Below are 22,366 nucleotides of genomic sequence, written 5' to 3' on the forward strand. Positions count from 1 at the left end.
CCACCTCGCTACAGCCTCCTTTAAAGGTACCTGTAGAGTGTGATAAGGTTGCCCCTGAGCCTCCTCTTCTCCAGGCTGAACAAGCCCAGCTCCCCCAGCCGCTCCTCGTAGGACTTGTTCTCCAGGCCCCTCACCAGCTTTGTTGCCCTTCTATGGGCTCGCTCGAGCACCTCAATGTTCTTCTTGTAGCAAGGGGCCCTAAAATCACAGAATGGTTTGGGTTGTGCGGGACCTTAGAGCCCATCAAACTCCAGCCCCTGCCATGGGCAGGGACACCTCCCACCAAAGGTTGCTAAAAGCCCCATCCAGCCTGGCCTTGAACACCTCCAGGGATGGGTCATCCACAGCCTCTCTGGGCAACCTGTTCCAATGCCTCACCACCCTCATTTCTATTCCTTATATCTAATCTAAACCTACCCTCTTCTAGTTTAAAACCATTATTTTTAAAGCCATGATTTTATTTTAAAAGTTTAAAGCCATAATTTACAGCAGTACATGCTGAGGATTACCCCAACCCCAGAATTAGCCCAAGCTTCACCACTGGTTGAAGTAAACGATGGCTGGCAGTGCATGTTGCATGACATTTTGCTCCCTCGCAGTCACTGCCATGCACCCACAACTGAATTTACCACTTAATTTATTGTAATGGGCAGTTCCATGGGCTAGTACATGTACTCAGTGGGTTAGAGGGGGTAAAGGAGACCCTTTGTTGTGCTGGGCCCATACACAACACGGAGCAGTGCAGAGGGTGTGGGATCAGGCCCAGGCCCATGCTGCTCCAGGGTTCCAGGCTCCTCAGCAGTGCGGCCAGAAGGCAAGTTAGATGGGACCTGTCTGTGAAATGAAACATTTTCATGCTGAAGCTGTCTTGTGATGGACAGAAAAGGTGAGCCCAGGCAACCTCTTCGGCATCCCGCTCTAAACACTCGCCAGCTTCATGCAGTACAAATGCCACATCTCCAGGGTATCACCCTGTTTCACAGTGGCTAAGTACTTCACATTGCAATTATCCACAATGCAAACACTGAAATATAAGCAATGTTCAATGCCATCCATAAAGGAGGATCTTGATGAAGCCAGGTTCACACACGTGCATATTGTCAAGTTTGCTGCCATACCCATCATCTGAGAGGCTATCTGAAAATGTAAAGAAATAGAACCATCCATTGGGTATCATCAAATAATTTTATTGAAGGTACATTTTTACATGTTTATATACCTTCAGGCACTGACCATCCAATTTTTTAACTACTGCCAATTTAGAGGCATATAAGTAAGAGAACTATGAAACAAATCAGGCTGAGCTCCTAAAAGTATCTTAAAGCTGAATATGATGGCTAGAGTTAAGTTCAAAAATGTTTTAAGCAGAATAAAAATAATTTTAAAATATCATCCAAAAGATGTTTAGTCCTTGTTTATAACAGTTCTTTGCATTAGTGAAGTTCTATTGCCTCAATAAGTGAAACAGTATAAATACTCATCCATAAAATGAATACATCTATATTTAAAATAAAATAGTATTACAAATTCACTTAATAGGACGTGCTCTTATGTTCTTAAAAAAATATGCTTGTATCACCTTGGAATTTTGTCTGGTGCTCACAAAGTAAGACAAGATACTTGCTCAGAGGAATTGAATGTTAAATACTATCATCTGCAAGGTAGAATGACATTATGAATACTAGCACGTGAAACAAAGCCTGTCCAGCTCTTTTAAGGCAGATCTGGCCCCCAGGACAATTTTCCACAATCATGTAAAATTATACATCTCATTTGACAACCAGCCCTAGTGTAAATGGGACTAATGTAATACAATCCCAGTTGCCAAGAAGTGGAAAAGTCTTGCATTAGATTTATAACTTGTTTATACTTACCAATTACGGAGGCCAAGGCATACTTCTGGTCTTATAAATCCTTATATAATACCCGTGTTCCAGCCGAGGACATGAAAATAAGCAAAGTAAAGTGCTGGATATAAAACTCCACAAGTTACAGAAAAAAATATGCATGTACAGCTCTTTGAGGAAGCATCTATAGCACAGCTAGGTTGTCCCATGCTGACTGTAATTGAACAGCAACAAATGAGTATCAGTGGAGACATACCACAAAATAGGCATTAACTAGGAGAACCTCCATGTCAGCATAATTCATTCATAATTGTATGTGCTCTCTAAGTGAATTCCTGCCTGATTTTCCTTGAAATAGTTTGTATGTACAACCTGCAGGGTATGACACAAGCACAAATGTTGTTACAATATGTCCTTGGCATACCATCTACTGATTTAATATTTCATGTAATTTATTTTGTATGATTACGTACAAAATTGTGATTGTGATTTAGTTGCATGATTACACATGCAAGTGTGCTAAATAAATGGATTTCATTTAACAGTGAAACTTGTAAATTGTCAGCTTCTGCAAGCCCAGCTGGCACCAGGAAAGTCTGTGGAATGACAAGAGGAATGACTGATTGCTAACGTAAGTAAATCTTGCAGGATAAAAACCTTAAACTGCAGTGTGTATTTCATCCTTCCAAGTGTAGAACAACTTTGAAATAACTATTAACCCTCTTATCAACAATAACAAGGAGTTGTAGGTTTCAAAATCAAACTGTTCTTTTTCCAACTGTGTGACTCAAGAACAGTGTCCTGTTTAATTATGCAGATTTCTTCCATTTGTGCCTCTTCTATCTTTGAGGTTTTGTTTCCTTGCCTTTGTTAAACTGTTTATTTCATAACACACATACTTTAAGTTGTATATATTTTTTTAAAAAAAGAACATCAGTCTGCTGATCATACTTTATTTTATTAAAATAAGTTACAAGACCACGAAGTACTTTCCATTTTAATGGACAAATGCCAGAGGCACAATTTTTACTCTGCCTAGCCATTTCACAGTTTTATATGATGTGAATACTTTTCCATTCCTTTCTTTCCTGTATTTACTTTTAAATCAGAGAATAAAAATGCAGTTACTGCAGAATGACGGTACCTGCTGTACTACTGGCAGTACAGACTGAAGCACAGCAGGTATAGGTAGCTTTATGGTTACAAAGTGACCGTACATGAAGATCCTCAGGGCATATTTTCAAGACGGTTGTCTTCCCGAAGTCTTCTTGACACTTGTCAATAATAACAAACCAAATGCTGTTCTGTAAGCTGTGCAACAAATTAAAGCTTGCTGAACACAATAAAAAATAATTGCTTCTGGAAGATCATTTGGGGATCTATCTAAGTAGAATGGTAGCTCAGACAACCTGCTGTCTCTCTTGATATGCTTGCAGCTTCTCAGACACTTCGTCTAGTGGTCATCTAGTTAAGGGCAACACAATAGGTGGCTATGAGGTTTGGTTTATTTATGTTTCTCATTACTGCATTTTACACAGAAAATCAGATTCTAAATGAGATCAATGCATGCTTGAACTAGAACTTTCAAAACATTTTAGAGAGAGGTTAGGGTTTGTTAACTTCCCAAATTTTCTCTACAACCCCAATTTCTTATAAGAAGTTAGAGCGAGTGACATTCAGAGCTGAGGAGTAGCGGGTGATGCTGCTTTTTCCAGTTTGGTTCGAAAGGAAGCTAGGGATACAAATTGCTCAGCAAAGAAGGACTTTGAAAGAAAGCATCAATTTTTTGTAATGATTGTATTGCTAACTTGAAACTACCACCATCTCATTTAACATTAGTGCTTTGGGGCAGAGAGATAGTCTGTTCTTTTGAGATAGATATTGTGCTATTACCAAGATGACATTACAGGGTTAATTAACTTGGCACTCAGTTTTAATTACTTAGACTCCCTGGAATGATGTATGATCCAAGGAAAATTAGATTCTCGCCTTCACCCTTCCCAGGCAGATAAAGTGAATTCAAGGGACCCTACAAAGAGAGGGATTTACACTTAGACATATAAAAATAACTTTGAATTTGTTCAAGAACTGGGAAAGTTGTGTATTTGGTAGAAGACTTCATATGGCTTTCAGAAAACTTGGTGAACTGAAGAAGCCATTTATCTGTATAAATGATGAGTTAATATACAAAACTTAGTAGTCTCCCGCTTTGATTAATCAGAAATAGCCCCCTTCCTTGATTTTGTAGCCCCAGGGATCAGGATGACAACCACAGACCTAATACTCCCCTACATTAATTCCTATTTGAACAAGAGCACCTTTCACAGAAGAAAAGCATGTAGTCTCAAAAATTTCCAGCACCGAAAACCTACCCCAACCCTTGGTAAACGGTCACCGTGATCAACCACTATCACTTTTAAAAATTGTGCCTGATGCTGAATCACAGCTTGTCCAACATCCAGTTATTAGTTCTTCTCATTCCAGCTGAGGACATTTATTGCAGCATTCAGGTTTGCTACCACACCACAGAATTCACCACTTTTATTTTTCCTCCCACATGTTTGTGAAATGTCTAATCCGGGGGCCAGCTACATTTCTCCGTGGTGCCGCTGTGCAATGAATGAAGCCAGTGAACCCTGCAGCCCACGCCTGGGATGCGCTCCAGCCTGGATGCTCGCCCAGTACCCCACATTCAGCACCCTGCCCCGCAGCCCTCCCACTCTGCCTGATATCTGCCTGATATATCCCAGCAGCTGGGTAGTAATAGGCTAGCAGTTTTTCGCACAAGAGAACTTGCATGAAAACTATTTGGGACCCTGCCTGCCTGTGGAGTTGGAACCCCGACCACAGCTGGTCAGATGACTGTCATTGCTGCTTGTGAAGGTGTCCGAAAATTTGGGGACATACACAGACTACTAATAGCAGAGCTCAGAAGTGAGCATGTGCTGTAAACGTCCTCTGAAAGAATTACAAATAGAGCAATGTTTGATTTTCAATGTAACACATATTATCCTGGTGACGTGAGGATGTGCATCTTATCTGTACCTTGATATGAAAAGGAAATATGAAAACGTAACAGTATTGGCAACATGCAAAATTTCACTCCCTGATGTTAATAAAATCACCAAGAAAATACTTTCTGTTGAGAAGCGTGTTCCCCCCCCCCAGCTTGTATCAAAGCAGCTACCTCCAGTGAAGAGCTGAACACATAAGAAAAAGGATATGTTTTGTGGACAGAGCTTGGAGGCGTGAAGTGACCGAGTCCTGCAGTGCAGCTATGGCTTCACACTTACAGGCCTCCTCAGTTGTTACAAGACTGCTTGTTGAGGCTCCTAAGAGAGAAAACAGCATTTAGAATACTTAGGAAAATATTTAAAAGCCAAGAAAATGCAAGATTCTGCAAGGGGAGCTGAAACCAGGCTGTGGGACTGCAGCCCAGGGCAGTTGGGAGGGAAAGGTGGCAGAGATGGGGACCAGCATGTAGCTGGAGGCATATGTGTCCTATCTCCAGGAGGAGGACAAGCACTTTTACCACTTTGTAAATAATGCAAAATAACAGGAACACGTACATTCATTTTAAAACAAACATTCATTTTAAATAGTAAACAGTAGAGTTTCAGCTGTGTCATCAATGTGTTTCACCTCCCAGGTACTCTTGGTTTATAACAGTGGCAATATACATGCACAGGGAGTATCGTTCCTCATTCATCAGGAGGTGTGGACATGAGTCCATCCAATGTCACATCAATATATATGGAGGGAACAACAATGGTCAAAGGGGTTCAAATGAATTTAAAATCTAGTAGGAAAGCACAGCGATATTAATGGAGGAGTCAGTATGGAAGAGAAGTAATCAGCCTCTTAGGGAAGAGGAAGCGAACATTGCTATCCTTTGCAGTGATTCCAATTAATCTGTTTCTGCTTCTTGCCCTCAAACTTGCAGGTTTACCAAGGACCAGGGCCTCAGCTGTCCTCAAGAATTCTTTTTTCTCCATAATCCACCACAAAAACAGGGATGTTCATAAACAAAGGGCTCAGAGATGTGAAAATTTGATAGTGGCATAATGACATGTCAAGCATCAGCTAATGACTGTGAATTCTTATCTCTGTGAAAGGCAAGTTAACTTCACCTACTCCATAAAGGAAATATATAAGCTGCACCAGTTGCTTCAGGTTAAGAACAAATAATACCAACAACTACTGAAGCACTGCTAATAGTGAGATTACCATGTACATCTGAGGCCAGAATACTAAGCTTCCAAAGGCAGCACCTCTTTAAAAGATCTACAATTATGAAATACCCTTTCAAAAAGAGATAATTTGCATGTAATTGCTGTTTCCTTATACACGTTTTTAACATTGCTTGCAAGGGCACTGGCAGAAGATTATTGAATTGTAATTTTTTCATTTTTTTTTTCAATCACTAAACAAATTATGAGACCATTTTAACAGTAAAACAATAGAAATACTATACCTGGAGATAGTTTATATTTTTTTTCTTAATTATTTTTGTTTCTCTTTATTTATCATGCCACTGATATTTCCATTTTGCATGGAAACTGATGACTGCTTCAGAAAATGACTGAAAGTTTGTCCATTCAGTGTTTCACTGAAAAAAAAATAATCTATGAACAGATTCATTTCAAGCAGTGCAAAAATTCATTTGCAAATTTCACCACAGAAACTGGTGTCTTCTTGATTCCACTGAACCTGTATTTGTTCAGCTCCCTATTTTGAAACATCCTGCCGGCTTTATGGCCGATGTACAAAGAAGAGCTGTTCAAGATTCAGCTGGAGGAAGGCCAGTTCAAAATATCACAGCAACGTGGTTGGTTTCCAACTGACTGCCAGTGAAGTTTGCATGTTTGCATTTAAATTCTCCAGTGACAGATACTGATCCTCCTTGAATTATGTCTGCTTTAACCGAATTACTTTTACATACGGCAACTGTCCAAGGGTATCCTGAAGTCTTCTGCAGAGCTTCTGTGAAATTTAGAGTCTTCCAGTATTTGATATGCAAAATCTTGGGCAATTCCACTGCTACTGGGATGCCCAACGAGTCACACAAAACATGCTAGTTGTTTTTTTACACTGTATTTATGTTTAAGTCCAGACCTACACAAATTACTGTTTTGGTAGATGGTGTTTAGCTACATCCTTATTAGCTATATAATAGACATTATATAAAATGTCTCTTTTTACACATTGTTTTTACACAGGGCAACTTCATGTAATGTCAGATCATTCCTGCTCCAAGCAGTAGTAGATCAGACAAGATACCTCTTATGTCCTTTCCAACCTACCTTAAGTATCAAGTGCTGCAGAGGCTCTGCAAATAGTTTATACCTGTAGTGGGTTTACGTGGCAAGGTTTTGGTAGCAGGGGGCCGTAGGGGTGGTTTCTGTGAGAAAGATCTAGAAGCTGCCCCATGTTTGGGAAGGACTCCATTGTTTTCCAGAGCTGAGCCAATAAGCGATGTTGTTTTGCGCTTCTGTGAGAGCATATTTAAGACAGGGAAAAAAACGCTGCGTCACACAGCAGCCGGGAGAGTGAAGGGAGTGAGAAACGGCCTTGCAGGTGCCAAGGTCAGTGTAGAACGAGGGGGAGAGGTGCTCCAGGCGCCGGAGCAGAAGTCCCCTGCGGCCTGTGGTGAGGACCACGGTGAAGCAGGATGTCCCCCTGCAGCCCATGGAGTACCACGGTGGAGCAGGGTTCCATGCTGCAGCCCGTGGAGGAGACCACGGTGGAGCAGGTGGCCCTGCACCGACGGAGGCTGCCGCCTGTGGAAGACCCCTGCCGGAGCAGATTCCAGGCCGGACCTGTAGCCCGTGGAGAGGAGCCCACGCAGGAGCAGGTGACCTGGCAGGAGCTGCTGCCCGTAGGGGAGCCAGGTTGGAGCAGTTTTCTCCCGAGGGATGGACCCCGTGGTACGGACCCATATCTGGAGCAGCTCTGGAAGAGCTGCTGCCTGTGGGAAGCCCACTCCGGATCAGTTCATCAAGGACTGCATCCTGTGGGTGGGACCCCACAGCACAGGAGACGAGAGTGATTGAGAAGGAGCGGCAGAGAAGTGCTGTAGACTGACCATAACCCCCATTCCCCCGTTCCCTTGCGCCGCTCGGGGGGAGGAGGTGGAAGAGGGTGGATGGGGGGGAAGGTGCTTTTGGTTTCTTTCCTTTGTTTCTCACTTCTCTAGCTTGTTAGTAATGAGCAATAAATCTTACTATCTCCTTATGCTGAGTCTGTTTTGCCCGTTCCAATAATTATTGCGTGATTTTCTCGTCCTTATCTCAACCCTTGAGCTCTTTTCACATATTTTCTCCCCATTCCTCTTTGAGGAGGGGGAGTGAGAGAGCGGCTATGGTGGAGCTCGGCTGCCCACTCAAGCAGAACCACGACAATACCATTATAGCCCATGCAATTGGAGGAGTGGAAAAGAGCATGGGCTCTAGCATTGCAGTTCTTCTGACACCAGTTGTGTTCCCTTCCAGCCCCCACTCTCCTCTTTATGTTGGTACACAATTGAGTCCTATGCCTCAGAGACAGATGCCCCAAAACCCAACCTTGCCAGTACTCCTAGTTACTCGTGTGTCATAAGGAAATGCAGATTATAACAGATTAAAAAAAAAAAATACAATGAAGTCCTTAAATGTGTGGTGATAGGTAAGAGTCAAGTGCAGTTTTAAATACAGTAAGTGCTATAACTAAAGAAGGATCAAACTAGCTCAAAACATTATTGGAAATAGAAAAGAATGAAAAGGGATTATACTTTTAGGGAGTTAGTGAGTTGACAAAAAGTTTCTCATGGAGATTGAAAGGATTTAACACATTAAAGAGAAGTACTTCAATAAACATGTTCAGAATAAAAATATTAAATCATTACTTGAGCATGTTTTCTCGTCTGGGTTTAAGGTAAAGCCTTCGTAGCAGTCACAGGTGTACGATCCCTCGTTACTCACACAGACCTGCTCACAGTCATGGGTTCCTGGTGCGCACACATCGATTCCTACAAAATGCATTTTGGCGAAGCAGTTATCCAAAAACATTAAAACCTTTTAAAATGTTTCCCAATGGCAGTACTTTTCCATGCTGGGAACTTATACTGCAGGAACTCTCACCAGCTGCTGCTGAGATGTGTAACTGATGTTGCCTTGGGGCAGTGACCTAAAACCAGTTGTTTTACTGGGGTCTCTCTCGGTCCTTACTTTTACAGCCTGTGATGCTGACCACAGCTCTCTAACCTAACCAGTTGTGAAGCACCAGCTCACCTCCAAAGATATGCTAGGAAAGGCTTCCAGTACACGGGAGCTTTACATTGAGGATGCTGGGCAGGAAAGGAAGGCTTTTAAAATAATAGCATTTTTAGCATAAGGTAAGGCAACTGAGAAGCTAAAGAAACAAACAGCGAAACGAAATTCAGCCTGGAGGGAGGACATCGCCTCAGGCTGTCTCCTGCATGATGGCATGCAGTTTCCACAGCACTGCAAAGTGTGTGACTGTGTGACTAACCCCAGCTCTTGTCTCTTCAATTATTTCTCGGTTCTGGGTTTGCTGAGTGTTGCATAATTGCACTTAGTGAAATACAGTGAAGGCCTTCACGACAGGGTGATTAGGAAGGAGCAAATGCTAGACAGTTAATGGCACTGGTGCACATGAAGTACCTGATGTACCTACATGATCACAGAATCACAGAATCACAGAATTTCTAGGTTGGAAGAGACCTCAAGATCATCGAGTCCAACCTCTGACCTAACACTAACAGTCCCCACTAAACCGTATCTGTAAGCTCTACAATGATGCTCGAAGAGGAAAAGGCAGAGTGACACAAAACTGTCTTATAATGCTTAAATGCACATATAAGTTTCTTAAATAGATACAAATACATTAACCTGATAATGAGAGTGATTTCAATACATCTGCTTGGTTGGGGAGGGTGGGGGGGGCATGGGGGAACAGGGGGCAGCAATCTGGACTTACTTGAGCATGTCTTCTTGTCTGGGTTCAGGGTGTAGCCCTGGTAGCAGTCACAGGTATAGAAGAGATCATCTCTAACACAGACCTGCTCACAGTCATGCCTGCCAGGTGCACACATGTCGGCAGCTAAGAAAGGCATTGGAGAAGAATATTAACCAATACCCACACTTCAGACTGTTTATTTGGCATCAGTAGTTCCCATCTGGATTCAAACCAGGACGTTCTCATTGCACATCAGCACGCTATTAGCTGCAGTAAGGTATACAGAGTGTGTTCTTATCTGTCTGTCAACATCATGAAGTTCGTATGATTTTTTGGAACTGCAGCAACGCTTTTTTTGTGTTGTAACAGATTGCAGAAGGAACTGAACTAGCAGTGACCCAGTTACAAAATAATTATCCAAAGGAATTTCAGAGAACAAATATCTGGGTTTTAAGAGAGCATTTGGCATTTTTTCAGCTCTGATGGAGTTGGATAAGACACTGTTTTATGGAGTGAAAAGACCATAAACAGAAGAGTATACATAGCTGCTAAAAAAAAAAAAGAAAGAGGTGGCACCCACTGCCAATTACAAAGTGGGCACTTTATGTGTGAGGCAGAGGTTTTCTGCCAAATTTAACACATCAACTCCAAAAAAGCAAGTTGAGGAGTTCCTATATTAGGATATTTTTGCAGTAAGGAGGTCCTGTAAGGCAAAAACAACTGAAGAAAGAAAGGAGAGAAATAAAGAAATAGAAAAAGGAAGAAAGAAGCAAGTAAACAAGAAAGAAAAGAGCCCCTCTTGGATTTATGCTATTTTTGTTATATCACAGAGACCTGGAGGTAGTTGAGAAATCACAAGCAGCCTAGTGCAAAATGAGAGTCGACAGAAAAAAAAAAAAAAAAAAAAAAAAAGCATATTGGAGACATAATCTGAAATTTGAGTATGCAGGGGGATGATCATTGCTATGAAAGGAGATTGAGGACTGGACTCACAAAAGGGATGCCTCACTGAATTCACATTCCTTCACAGATGTTTACAGTCTCTATGTAATACCAGCTGAGAGTTAATCTTAGGAACTGATTTACAAAATCAGCTCCAAAACTAGGCAGGAAGAAATATCAAGAAAACGTTTTTGCCTCTTTGAGATGCAAGAACTGTGAATTAATTGGAGGGATTTGCGTAGGAATTTCCTGGAATTGGAAGCCTGGGTTTGTCACGCAAAATATAGTAAGGAAAGGGATTATGATGAAAGTGGAAAAAAGGGTTTTATATAAATAAATCATCAGTGAGACATACAAGGAAATGAAGGGTGAACTTCAAATGCTAATCAAGTGAAAATGATACAGAATACATATTAAGCCATATGTACCATATATTTATATATACATCCTTATGTACCAACCATGTCAATGCTTCTGTTTCTCCACAAGAGACCAGCACTGGGAAAGAACATTTCTCTCCAGCCTCTAGAGCTGTAAAGCCGGAGTATTTTTTAAGTTCCAAACACATCCATCAGGAAGAGTGATTACACTCATGGTGTGATTACACAGGCTGTAGTCTGTCCTCCAGTACAGCCCCTGCTCTTCTTCCTCTCATTCCCACATCTTTGTTATGCTTATTTGCTGAAGAGCTTCCTGAGACAGGTAGTGCATGTGACATATCCCCACCAAATATATTATCCTTCTCCTCTCTCAGGTGGATAAGGCAATTCGTGCCCCTTGAGAGTGAAAATATTGCGAAGTCCCCAGGGAAATGCCAAGTGGCATTTTAATTACAGCAATTACACGCTTCACACAGCTGTTGAAGAGTCACAAGTCTCAAATTATTACTGGAAACGTGAAGAAAACCTGAAGTTGCACTGTGCTTTCAGGAGTCTTACAAACTCTTGCATAACTTATTAGAAAAGTAACATAAATAGACCCGACTTCGAAGAGTTATTTGATGTTAGCTGAACACTGTATTTCCTTGACCAGGTCCTACCTGAGCAAGTCTTCTTATCTGGATTCAGAGTGAATCCTTCAAAGCAGTCACAGCTGTAGGATCCATCCGTTCTCCGACAGACTTGTGCACAGCCATGCCTCCCAGATGCACACAAGTCCATGGCTGTGGAGGACCATGTTTTAGAGAAGAAACCAATTAATCTCTCACTGACACTCAAGTACTTTAAATACTTCAACATTTATAAACACAATTTAATTAGGATTCAAAATAGGATCCAACCAGCGCCTTACTACATTATCATATTATGCTGCAGACAGCTGAATTCGGTTACTGAGCATTTAATGCAGGAGGCGGATATCTGGACTCCAGGACATCACTACACCACGTCTCGCACAGGCTGATTTCCATCTGCAATTCTGGCTGCCTTGAATAACCCCACACAGGCTGAAGCTAAAGCACCACACGGAGATGGGCAATAACCTGCCATGTTGTTGTTTCGTGCAATATTAGCAGGAAGCATAATGAACCCAAATTCATACTCTCATCTGAAGGCCGGCACAAAAAGCTAGGGAGGTCATGTACAAGTACTGTTAAATGGCAAGGAGATATGAAACCTAGTTAGAACAACAACAGTGCCAAAAACGAAGCAGAAACACTGGGAGGTTATGTTCTTTCTTCAGAAATAAGAGGTATGAAAACTTCAGTGAGAGGTGTGCTTATGTGTTCTCCAAGGGAGAGAGGCTCTTACCAGGTACAAAATAGCTACTCCAAGGCTGGTGCTGCTCAAAACTTCTGGATTTAAAGGAGCAACTCCAGAAAAAAAAAATATATGGGGAAAAAGTTTTTATAATAAGCTAACTTTTCAGAATGACAATTCAAGGAGAAGGAAAGGATGAAAGTGCTTATGGTGAAAGGCTGGGGTTGCTGTATTGTGGAGCCCTGCATAGCTTAGAAACAGAAGCAGCAAGTTGTAAAACAAAACAAAACAAAACATCAAGCAAACAAAAACACTGAGTTTTGACAGGGGAGATGGAAGGGATGTGGAAAAATAATCAGGTTTTAAGTTCTCTATGGACCAGTGGCACTCGGTCTCCAGTGGAGACACAGTGCTGGTGGGCATCTCTGGCTTAGGTTTCTTCTCTCCCAGGGACTATATTTATGAAGTACCATGAAAATCATAAAATGGTAGGTCAATGGCAATTTATTTATTTGTCAATTTATTTTAACTCAAGACATTTAAATAAAAGTACAATTTTATTGGTATTCGAACCAAGGGGAAAGGCTACAGGTGAATTCTCATTTTAAAAGTCGATATCTGCAAGCAGTTTTTCAACTAGAAGCCATGAAGATAACTTGGAAAATATGTCCATGCCTCCATAAGTTTCATATATTAAAGTAGCCTTTAATTCTTACCTGAGCAAGTCTTTTTATCTGGGTTTAGGGTGTAGCCTTCATAGCATTCACAGACATAGGACCCGTTGTTGCTCACGCAGATCTGATCACATTCATGTTTCCCAGGTGCACACACATCCACAACTGCAAAATGCATGCGAGAGGAACATTTTCAAATGCATTTCCATTTGGAATCAGCTCAGAAATGGCAAGAGTAATTGAAGGAATTAGAGTAAATGGTAGGAGAAAATATCTATATGGTGTCCACATCTGAAGACTTTGTTTTGGCATCTGACCCTAATGAATGGTTCTGCAGGCATAATAAAAAGGATGGTGAGGCAATCAAACTACTTCTCACCATTGCTTGCAGAAGACGTATTTATTTATTATTTATTATTAGATTTATTATTGAAAGGGATTCAGACATTTGCTGTTTCAACAGAAGTACAAAAGTAGCTTCTGAAATCCAACTGTGTTATTAAAAAGAGATTTATTTTTGTTTTCTGATTTAATTTAATTTACTAAAGGAGTAATACCTGAGCAAGTTCTCTTATCTGGATTCAGCGTGTAGCCTTCAAAGCAATCGCAAAGGTAGGATCCACCGTTACTCACGCAGACCTGCTCACAGTCATGGGTCCCAAGCGCACACGTATTCGCAGCTACAGAGGGCGTTTACAGAAAAAGCATTTCAGTCATCCCAAAGGAAAGAAACATTCATTAATAATTTACTCTTACAAAAGTACTTCACATCTAGCACTGTCTGCTGGATTAGTAGGGAATTTCAGTACTGTGTCACTATCACAGAAGTTGCAGTCATCTTTTGCATCATTTGGTAGCCAGAAGAAAGAGGTCATAAATGACCCCAAAATAGCTCTACGTCTGAGGGGGCAGAAAGACAAGATTGATCTGCAAAAGCAGGGAGACAGGGAGAGATTTTAAGCATTTAGGACCATTATGTTGGAAATGGGAAGGTAATGAAAAAGACTTGGTTTAACTTACTAAACTTTGCTTACTGGCATACAAGCTGATTTATGAATTCCTGCTGTACTGTAAAAAGCCTCTCATGTAAAATGAAATGTGACGGCACAATAAAATAAACTAAATTACAACAGAAAGAGCATCAAGACGAGGAGCAACAGAAAAACAACTCAGAGGCACTAGGATAACAGGCTTAAGGATAGAAAGAATGTTTGTGGAACTCTGGTCCAGGTGGATCCACCACCGAGGAACCCAGGCAGTGCAAGATGGGCATGTGAGAGCTGCAGCTGCCTTGCTCCATCAGGTTTAAAAAGTCATGTCCAAAAGAGGATATGGAGGGAAGCCTACAGTAAGGCAGCTTTACAGGCACGGCAACCTCCTGGCTGAAAGACAATACAGAAATAATGCCCAAGGCTTAGAGAAAATGAAACTGTGTGCTACAAAATGAGATGAAATTTGAGCAGACTGGCTAATTCCCCAGCAGACAGTAAGGTTATCTCATTGGAATGAGAAAACAGTGATATGAAAAGCAGCATGATGGATGGCAGCTGGATATAAGTTTGCTGTTGTGACAGAGCAGACAAAATGCCTGTGATAACACTGGGCTGTCTCTGCAATGAGCTACATGTGCTGACAGTCTTTTCATTCACAGGTCTGACCACCTAATTAATTAACCTCTGTCCAGTTTTTCTCAAGTGTATTTAGCTTTGGATATGATGCTTCTGTGCCTGTAAAGGAAACCTGGATACTCACTTAAACTTAGATGATTTTTAAATGACTAAATTTAGGTGAGATTAAAAGGGGAAGGGAAGATGGAGGGAAAGCTGAAAAAATGGGAGAAGGCATAAATGGGAATGAAAAGGAAGATGGAATCAAAGAGGAAAAGAAAAATGAAGAGACAAGCCTGTTGAGTTATTACCTGAGATACTACTGAGATGAATAGCTGCAATGTGGATCTGGCATAATGGTAAAATCAACTTAAAAGCAGTAGTGGTGAGATAAGAAATGACGAACAAGAGTTCTTGAATGTTCTCATGATTTCTGAATGTGAGGCAACATTTCTTGTTTTCTAAAGTGTGGAAGATTTAGATATCCCCTTGTAAGACAGAAAGTGTGTCTCATCTATTGGAAAAAAAATCTGAAACCAAGCCAGGGTCTTTTCATTCTGTTATATTCTTGGGAATAAGAAAATTCGTATGAATGATTTATGAACAAAATCTGCGGGTGATATTTTCAAGCAAACTGAGAAGCTCAGATTCAACTGGTCAGATTTTTGTGGTAGGAAAGGCAAGCTTCCACTGACTTTGACACCAATTCAAGGCTAAGATTTTCCGTCTCCAGGATGGTCGCACACTGAATGATGCTCTCAATGCATCAAGGACCTGATCTTAGCCAACTATTTTGCCCCTGAACATTAGTTTTCCTGTTTTCAGTTCACCCCACAAACAAACTTGTTTGGCTTGGCCAACGCAAAGAACATCCTAATTGTCACTGGTGAGTCCAGATTTCTGTCTGTCCAAAAAGCAGTTCAGAGCTGGAAAAGACTTGGTTTACCCACACTATATAACAAGACTGTCTCAGATTCGTTTGGTTTGTAAGAGCCTTTTGAAAAAGCGTGGCCTTTACCCCGTTTTTGTTCATGAATCCTACAGATTCTGGCTAACTGCATATAGGATACTCAGAGTTACACTGGAAATATGTAAGTGTGAGCTCTCTTTGGTATATCCTCCAGCTTAACGGGAGAATAATTCCTATGCCTCATCACAATAAACAGTAGTATTACATTTCAGAACAAGAGATTTTTCTTTGGTGCTATGAAAGGACTCGCTTTCACTAGAACATTGGTGGAAAATAAACGCTATTTTCACAGCACTCATACCTGCATACCTGTCCAGGTAGGTGGGAGCTTGTACCCGCTTCCAGCTACCAGAAAGAGGATGTGGTCACACCAGCAACACAACATGATGTCAAGCCAGACCTCAAGCATTTCCTATGTTAATTATTGGGCAAAGTGTCCTGCCTACAGATGGTCCTACACATTTATTTCATACCTAGAGAAAGAAGTCTATTCACTCTAAATGTATTCAAAAGGTACGGTGGTAATTTTTAGCAAGGCTCTGAAATAACGAAGTAACACATTCTTGCCAGCCAAGTTCCTGAGGCAATGGCTGCTACTTGAATTCTCTCACAACGTTCTTTACACATGATTTTACTTGCCAGAGAGTTATTTTACAAGGCATTTCCTTAGAATTTTACTGGAAAAATCTACTTAATATGAGTTCCTTTAATTGTCAAAAATTCATTGTTTCTTTGTGGGTAGGGCTGTGGCATAGCTGTTTATGGGCAAACCTCAATTCTCCAGGTACACCATAGATTTTTGCCAATGACAATGACAACCCACGCTGGCCTAGCATTGTAGTGGAGTTCAAACCATACACACATCCAGCCCTCAAAGAGCAAAGCTAATTTGGCCCAGCCCCCAGGAGCTGCTGAAGCAGCTGTCAAAAATCAAGTGGCATAGGAACAGGGAAAGGTGGAAATCCGGCACACCAAAAAGGCCCAGGAACGCCTGCCCAGTGAAAGCTCATCCTTAGAGAACACATAATTTGTCCTACATCAAATTTCTCAAGCTAGTGCGGCAGTTCACCTGATTTTTGTACTCTGAACCTATGAGGAGCTCTTCAGAACCACACTTCCACCCTCCTTCCTTCCTATCCAGACGGGAACAGAAATGAGCAGCCTGCACAGCTCCAGCGTGGGCCCTCAGCATGTCAGTAACAGGACGTAGATGAATCCCAGCCAGGCTGCAGTGCCTTCTCATGCGCTAAATCATGCCAACTACACAAGAACATCCCCTGAAATTGGTCCTGTTCCTTGCACGGTGAGGTTACTATTCAAAGTGAAAGGCGATTACTCGGCCTCCACTGAATAAAAGGGTTGACTTGTTTGCCCAACCGATGGCAATGGAAATATGTAAATGCAATACATAACACTTCTCGAAATAAAAACTTCTTTCTTAGGGAGTGGAACCACAGTTGGAGCCAAAAGGAGCCAAATTACACTACCGTCTTGGACTGACCACCTTACCGCAGAAAGTCTCTCTGAACTTGGATGTCAGCTTTTCAATCACACCATAGGTCTCCACATAAAAGACGTGTTCATCCAGTGGCTCGCTGGCCATCACCCTCAGGGACTGCATGTCGGCACGATCTACCCCAACAGCGTAGATCTCAATGCCAGCTGCCCGGGCGCTCGCTGCCACGTCTTGAACCTGGTCTTGCGGCCGTCCATCTGTCACGACAATGACCACCTTGGGGATATTGAAGCTTGCTGGCCGGGTACCCATCTCCTCGGTGAAGACTTCATCCATGGCAGTTTGGATGGCAAGGCCAGTCATTGTGCCAGCAGACAAAGGCTGAATGTGAGAGATGGCCTCCTTCATTGAGGCTTTATCAAAGTAGGTCCGGAGGGGAAACTCTACCTTGACAGTGCTGGCGTAATTCATGACTGCCACACGGGTTGTTCTTTCACCAACGTCCAGAGTGTCGATCATTTTTGATAGAAAGACTTTCACTTTCTCAAACTCTTCAGGTCGGACACTACGGGAGCTGTCTATGATGAAGACAAGGTCTAGGGGCCGGTTCTTGCAGGCAGAGTCTGTCAGGAGGGAAGGAAAGCACATCAGTCATCTGCACGGGACTGTGATGGCAAACTACCTCCACCAGATAAAAACAGACACCCTTCATTCTCTAGGAAGAGTCTTAAAATTATAGGGGCAACTCAACAGAAATTCTTAAGTAGTCCTTTTGACAAGTAGTACATGACTGAGCACTATTAAGCATTTAAAGATTGTCACATTGAGCCCACAGGATAATGCCCGACTATCCTTGAAGCAAGGGGTTGTAGTTCGCATGTAGCAGCCTACACAGAAATGTTTTAATGATATGTAAATTAACTTACTTCTTCTTCTTACAGATAAAGCTTGAATTCATTTTTATGAGAACAGAAATAAAGCAGTAAAACAATGGGACAGATTGCATAGCGAACAGATGTTAACAATATTTGTTAGCAGTAGCTGTTAACAATATAGCAGATCGACGACTGGAAATTATTTCTTGCTTGTAATTCACAATCCAAAGTACACAACAAGAAGAAATAAAGACCAACAGGAACATGATGCAGGCCATGCTGTGATAAATGCTTCTTAAGCAGTTGTTACTGCGTTAAAGCTTCTATAGCAGTTATTATATGTAGAAGTTATTATTCATGAAGCAATTTTACATGTCAGAATGAACATTTACACACACATTTGTAGCTTCTAAAGTTTCTCACTGGCATAGAAATCTAGACTGAACAGAAAAGCCATAGCTCAGAGTGAGAACAAGCATCTCTGCAAGGAAAACTTAGAAGAATTGAGACAGCAGCAGCAGGCAACCAAAGCTCAACGCTCTCTGTCCTGGGAGCTTGACCTTGATGCAACCATGAACTTAGTTTCTATCATCAAGTATGGATTTATACTACTGGTTTAAGAAAAAACAGACTGCCCAAAAGCAGAGTGTTCCTACAAAGAAGATGCTCCTGCTCAAGTATTATTGCCTAGCAAAAAGTGTTCAGTCAGCTTGAATATCCTTCATGAAGAGTAACTTTTGGAGCCTGATACACATCTCCCAGCTACAATCAGGATGACTTATTATTCCATTCCAGCTTTAAGAAAAAAAAAAAATAATTAAAAAAAAAAAAAAAGACATTTTCTTCAGAAGTCTCTTAAAAGCAGAGATGAAAACAAAGCTTGTTTCCCAATATGTTAAAGAACTTTTTTCTTTTTTGCAAGTGTACATCTTACTTCAACCATGAAGCACAGCAATAGAGCTGATTTTGCTTTGGGACAGAAAAGTGGACTGCAAGGATCTAAGATCCTATCCAGGTACATTATACATAATTCTACATGCATCCCATAGCTCAGAGTTTGCATAAGCATTGAGAAGAATGGCTTTGTGCCTCTTGTGAAGCTTGGAGGAATATGAGGAAATATTTGTACATGCACATGTATCTGAAGAGATGAAAGAAAAAAGATGCACAATGTTCATCCTAAAGAAAGTGTAGAAAAATTATCTTTTTTAGATTAGGGAACAAAACTTTTCAGGAGCCTAGTGTTGCTATGAGTCTGAAATAGAGATGTTTTGAAAATTAAACAGGTGGATAGGGAGAAAAGAGGGGAAGGGAAGGGAAGGGAAGGGAAGGGAAGGGAAGGGAAGGGAAGGGAAGGGAAGGGAAGGGAAGGGAAGGGAAGGGAAGGGAAGGGAAGGGAAGGGAAGGGAAGGGAAGGGAAGGGAAGGGAAGGGAAGGGAAGGGAAGGGAAGGGAATCACAGAATGACCCGGGTTGGAAGGGACCTCTGGAGGTCAGCCCGTCCAAGTGGTTGCCACTTCTGCCTACAAGCACACCCTTGGACCTCTGCAGCTCCAGCAAGACGTCCCCAGCACACACCTTTCCAGTCCCCCTTTGCAAAAGCAAGCAGGGAAAAAATCCCAAAGAGCAGCCAGGGCAGGCAGCACCCGGAGAGGCCGGGTAGCAGCGAGCAAAGCAGGCAGCCAGCGAGCTCCAGGCATCATCCCTGGGGCAGGGCAGCCCCCAGCAGAGGAGGCAGCTCCGGCCGGGGGGGACCCGGGGGGCAGCAGGGCCGGTACCTGCCGCGCCGTGGCTCCCGGAGAAGCCGCTGCCCAGCGGCTGCCGGCGGAGGCGGTGCGGGACGCTCCGTGCCCCGGGCTGCAGGAGCAGCAGGAGGAGCAGGAGCAGCGGGCAGCAGCCCAGGATGCCGAGAGGCCGCCGCATCGTGCCCCCCTGCCTGCCCTGCCCGCCCTGCCGCCACGCATTTAAAGCCGGGGGGAGGCGGCTGCCCCCGCCTCGAATGGGGCGTGAGGGAAGGGAAGGGAAGGGAAGGGAAGGGAAGGGAAGGGAAGGGAAGGGAAGGGAAGGGAAGGGAAGGGAAGGGAAGGGAAGGGAAGGGAAGGGAAGGGAAGGGAAGGGAAGGGAAGGGCACCGGCCTTGCCAGCAGGGAGGAGAGGGTGCAGATGGAAAGGGACCCGTGTGCCCGCCGCTGAAATCTGGCACGGGTCTGCTAACTTCACGCTGTGGGGCTCGAGTGTTCCCAAGGCAGAATTTGCAAAGAACAGGAGAGAAAGCTCACAAAGAGGCACACAAAGATGCCTTTGTTCGCAGTCCTAAACCAGGTTACGCTGTCCCTGGCTGCCTAAGTCCTACCGTTTTCTGTGGGAAGCTGAGCAAGGTTTGGCAGAACCACCGAATCGTTAAGGTTGGAAAACACCTCCAAGACCATCTGGGCCAACCATCCCGCTACCACCAATGTCACCCACTAAGCCACGTCCCTAAGCACCATGTCCAACCTTCCCTTGAACACCCCCAGGGACGGTGACTCCACCACCTCCCTGGGCAACCCCTCCCAGTGCCTGACTGCTCTTTCTGAGCAGAAACGTCTCCTCATTTCCAACCTGAACCTCCCCTGGCACAACGTGAGGCGATTCCTTCTAGCACTAAGAAATATGGCTTAGGGCACAAACCCGCTCAGAACATGCCCGTACTGAGCTGCCAGCCCTTTCCTCCTTTAACTGAGCTGGGAACAAGAAGCTCCAATGCAGAACAGGAACAAGCCACCACACCCTCACAGCTCACCAATTCCCTCCAGTGAGTGCCATCTTGGCAGCACTCTAGGAGAAATCACCATCACACCTGCAACCCATGGGGCTGCAACCCCCAGCCTCAAGTTCTCCGTCCCCGTCCAGCCCCTCCAAGGCCCTTCAGTGTCCATTCACAGGGGACAAAGCTAACAAAGGAGGAAATTTTTGGCTTCGTTCTGTAACACACACTGACTCTCCCCAGCGGTGATGGATCCACGCCACAATACATACACTGGGATCAATATTGAGAGGTTATTGATATTGGGAGCCTGTGCAATACATAAAAGGTTCAGCTGTGTGATTCTTAGAACAGTTTAGTTTCATATATGCCTAACTACAGGAAAGGAGATGGGAGCAAGGAAGGTGTTGGTCTCTTTTCTCAGGTGACAAGTAATAGGACACAGTCTCAAGTTGTACCAGGGGAGGCTTAGAGTAGTTATTAGGATGAATTTCTTCTCAGAGAGAGCGGTCACACAAGGGAACAGGCTGTCCAAGGAAGCGTTGGAGCCTCCATCCCTGGAGTTATATAAGGTGTGTGGACAAAGCCTCAAGGGAAATGGTTTAGCGGTGGGACTCGGTAGGTGAGGTTGACAGTTGGGCTTGATGATTTAGAAGATCTTTTCCAACCTAAAATCACGGATCCTTTCAGTTTTCCTGCAGAAACTAAAATTGACTGCATTTTAGCAGTCTGCAAGCACCTACAGATTCCCCAGACCCACAAGAACGCAGAAACTGGGTGCAGTTTAGACACCTGCATGCACAGGGTAACGAAATGCAGGCTGCAGGACAGCAGCACAGGACGTTCACATACAGATACAGCGTAAGGTGCTCTCACAGATGGCAGCTTCGTAACAAGAAAACTAAGGAACCTATGGCTGAAATTTGGTAATGACCAAAGGCATTTTTAAACTTCAAAGGGACAAGGAGGAGGTACATACTCCAGGTGACTAGAATAATCAAAAGCCTGCATGCTCCAGTAGTGTTAATCCTTTCCCCTGGTTTAATCACAGATCCCTTTCATCTGCTGTAGTAGGAAGCCGGTTTCTCTTCAGCTATATCAGCAGATCATTAAAATAGCTTTTATCTGTAACCACATAGAAGGAAGAGTAGAAAGATTTTTTTTTTTTTTTTTTTTAAAGAACACAGCTGAAGCTGTGGCTTACGTCCAGCAACTTTGGACATTCTCCAGTGGAAATACTTTTTAGTCCTACTTGTGTCTGTCCTGCTCTTACCATCTGAGCTTAACAGACATCAAATTTGCCCAGAGGGCTGGGCACCTGAGTACAATTCCCTCTTCCCAGCTTATGTGAGTAGCAATCAGAAGACAGTACTTAAACTGCAACAAAAGCTGCAAAACAAGCTTACACACTAAAGGGAATCCATGCTCTCCACCCAAAGGAGGATTTGCTTCTACTGGTGAACACAGATAAACCACCAAACCACCCTGTAGGAAATCAGGGTTTGCTAAGCTGTATATGGGATTAGCTGCAGTACACTGAAGCACTTCAAATAAAGTAATTTTTTTAAAAAAAGGAAAAAAGGCAGGCCAGTCAAGGC

General features: G+C 42.9%; 1 protein-coding gene across 5 annotated transcripts; it reads right to left on the reverse strand.

Annotated features, from left to right (window-relative positions):
* Positions 1-2,786: 2,786 nt before the first annotated feature.
* On the reverse strand, positions 2,787-19,961 carry MATN3 (matrilin 3). Of its 5 annotated transcripts, none has more exons than XM_084515384.1 (9): positions 19,802-19,961; positions 17,203-17,772; positions 13,674-13,796; positions 13,159-13,281; positions 11,785-11,907; positions 9,825-9,947; positions 8,731-8,853; positions 5,083-5,179; positions 2,787-3,311 (listed from the first exon to the last, which is right to left on the reverse strand). In XM_084515384.1, the coding sequence occupies exons 1-9, from the start codon at positions 19,944-19,946 to the stop codon at positions 3,308-3,310; spliced, it is 1,431 nt and encodes a 476-aa protein (XP_084371510.1). In that variant the 5' UTR covers positions 19,947-19,961; the 3' UTR covers positions 2,787-3,307. The 5 variants fall into 5 exon arrangements, with proteins under 5 accessions (XP_084371510.1, XP_084371508.1, XP_084371509.1 ...); XM_084515382.1 differs by having other exon boundaries at positions 2,787-3,303; positions 5,072-5,179; XM_084515383.1 differs by having other exon boundaries at positions 2,787-3,300; positions 5,056-5,179.
* Positions 19,962-22,366: the final 2,405 nt, after the last annotated feature.

The sequence above is a fragment of the Aythya ferina genome (genome assembly GCF_964211825.1).
Source record: "Aythya ferina genome assembly, chromosome: 3".
Classification (NCBI taxonomy): Eukaryota; Metazoa; Chordata; class Aves; order Anseriformes; family Anatidae; genus Aythya; species Aythya ferina.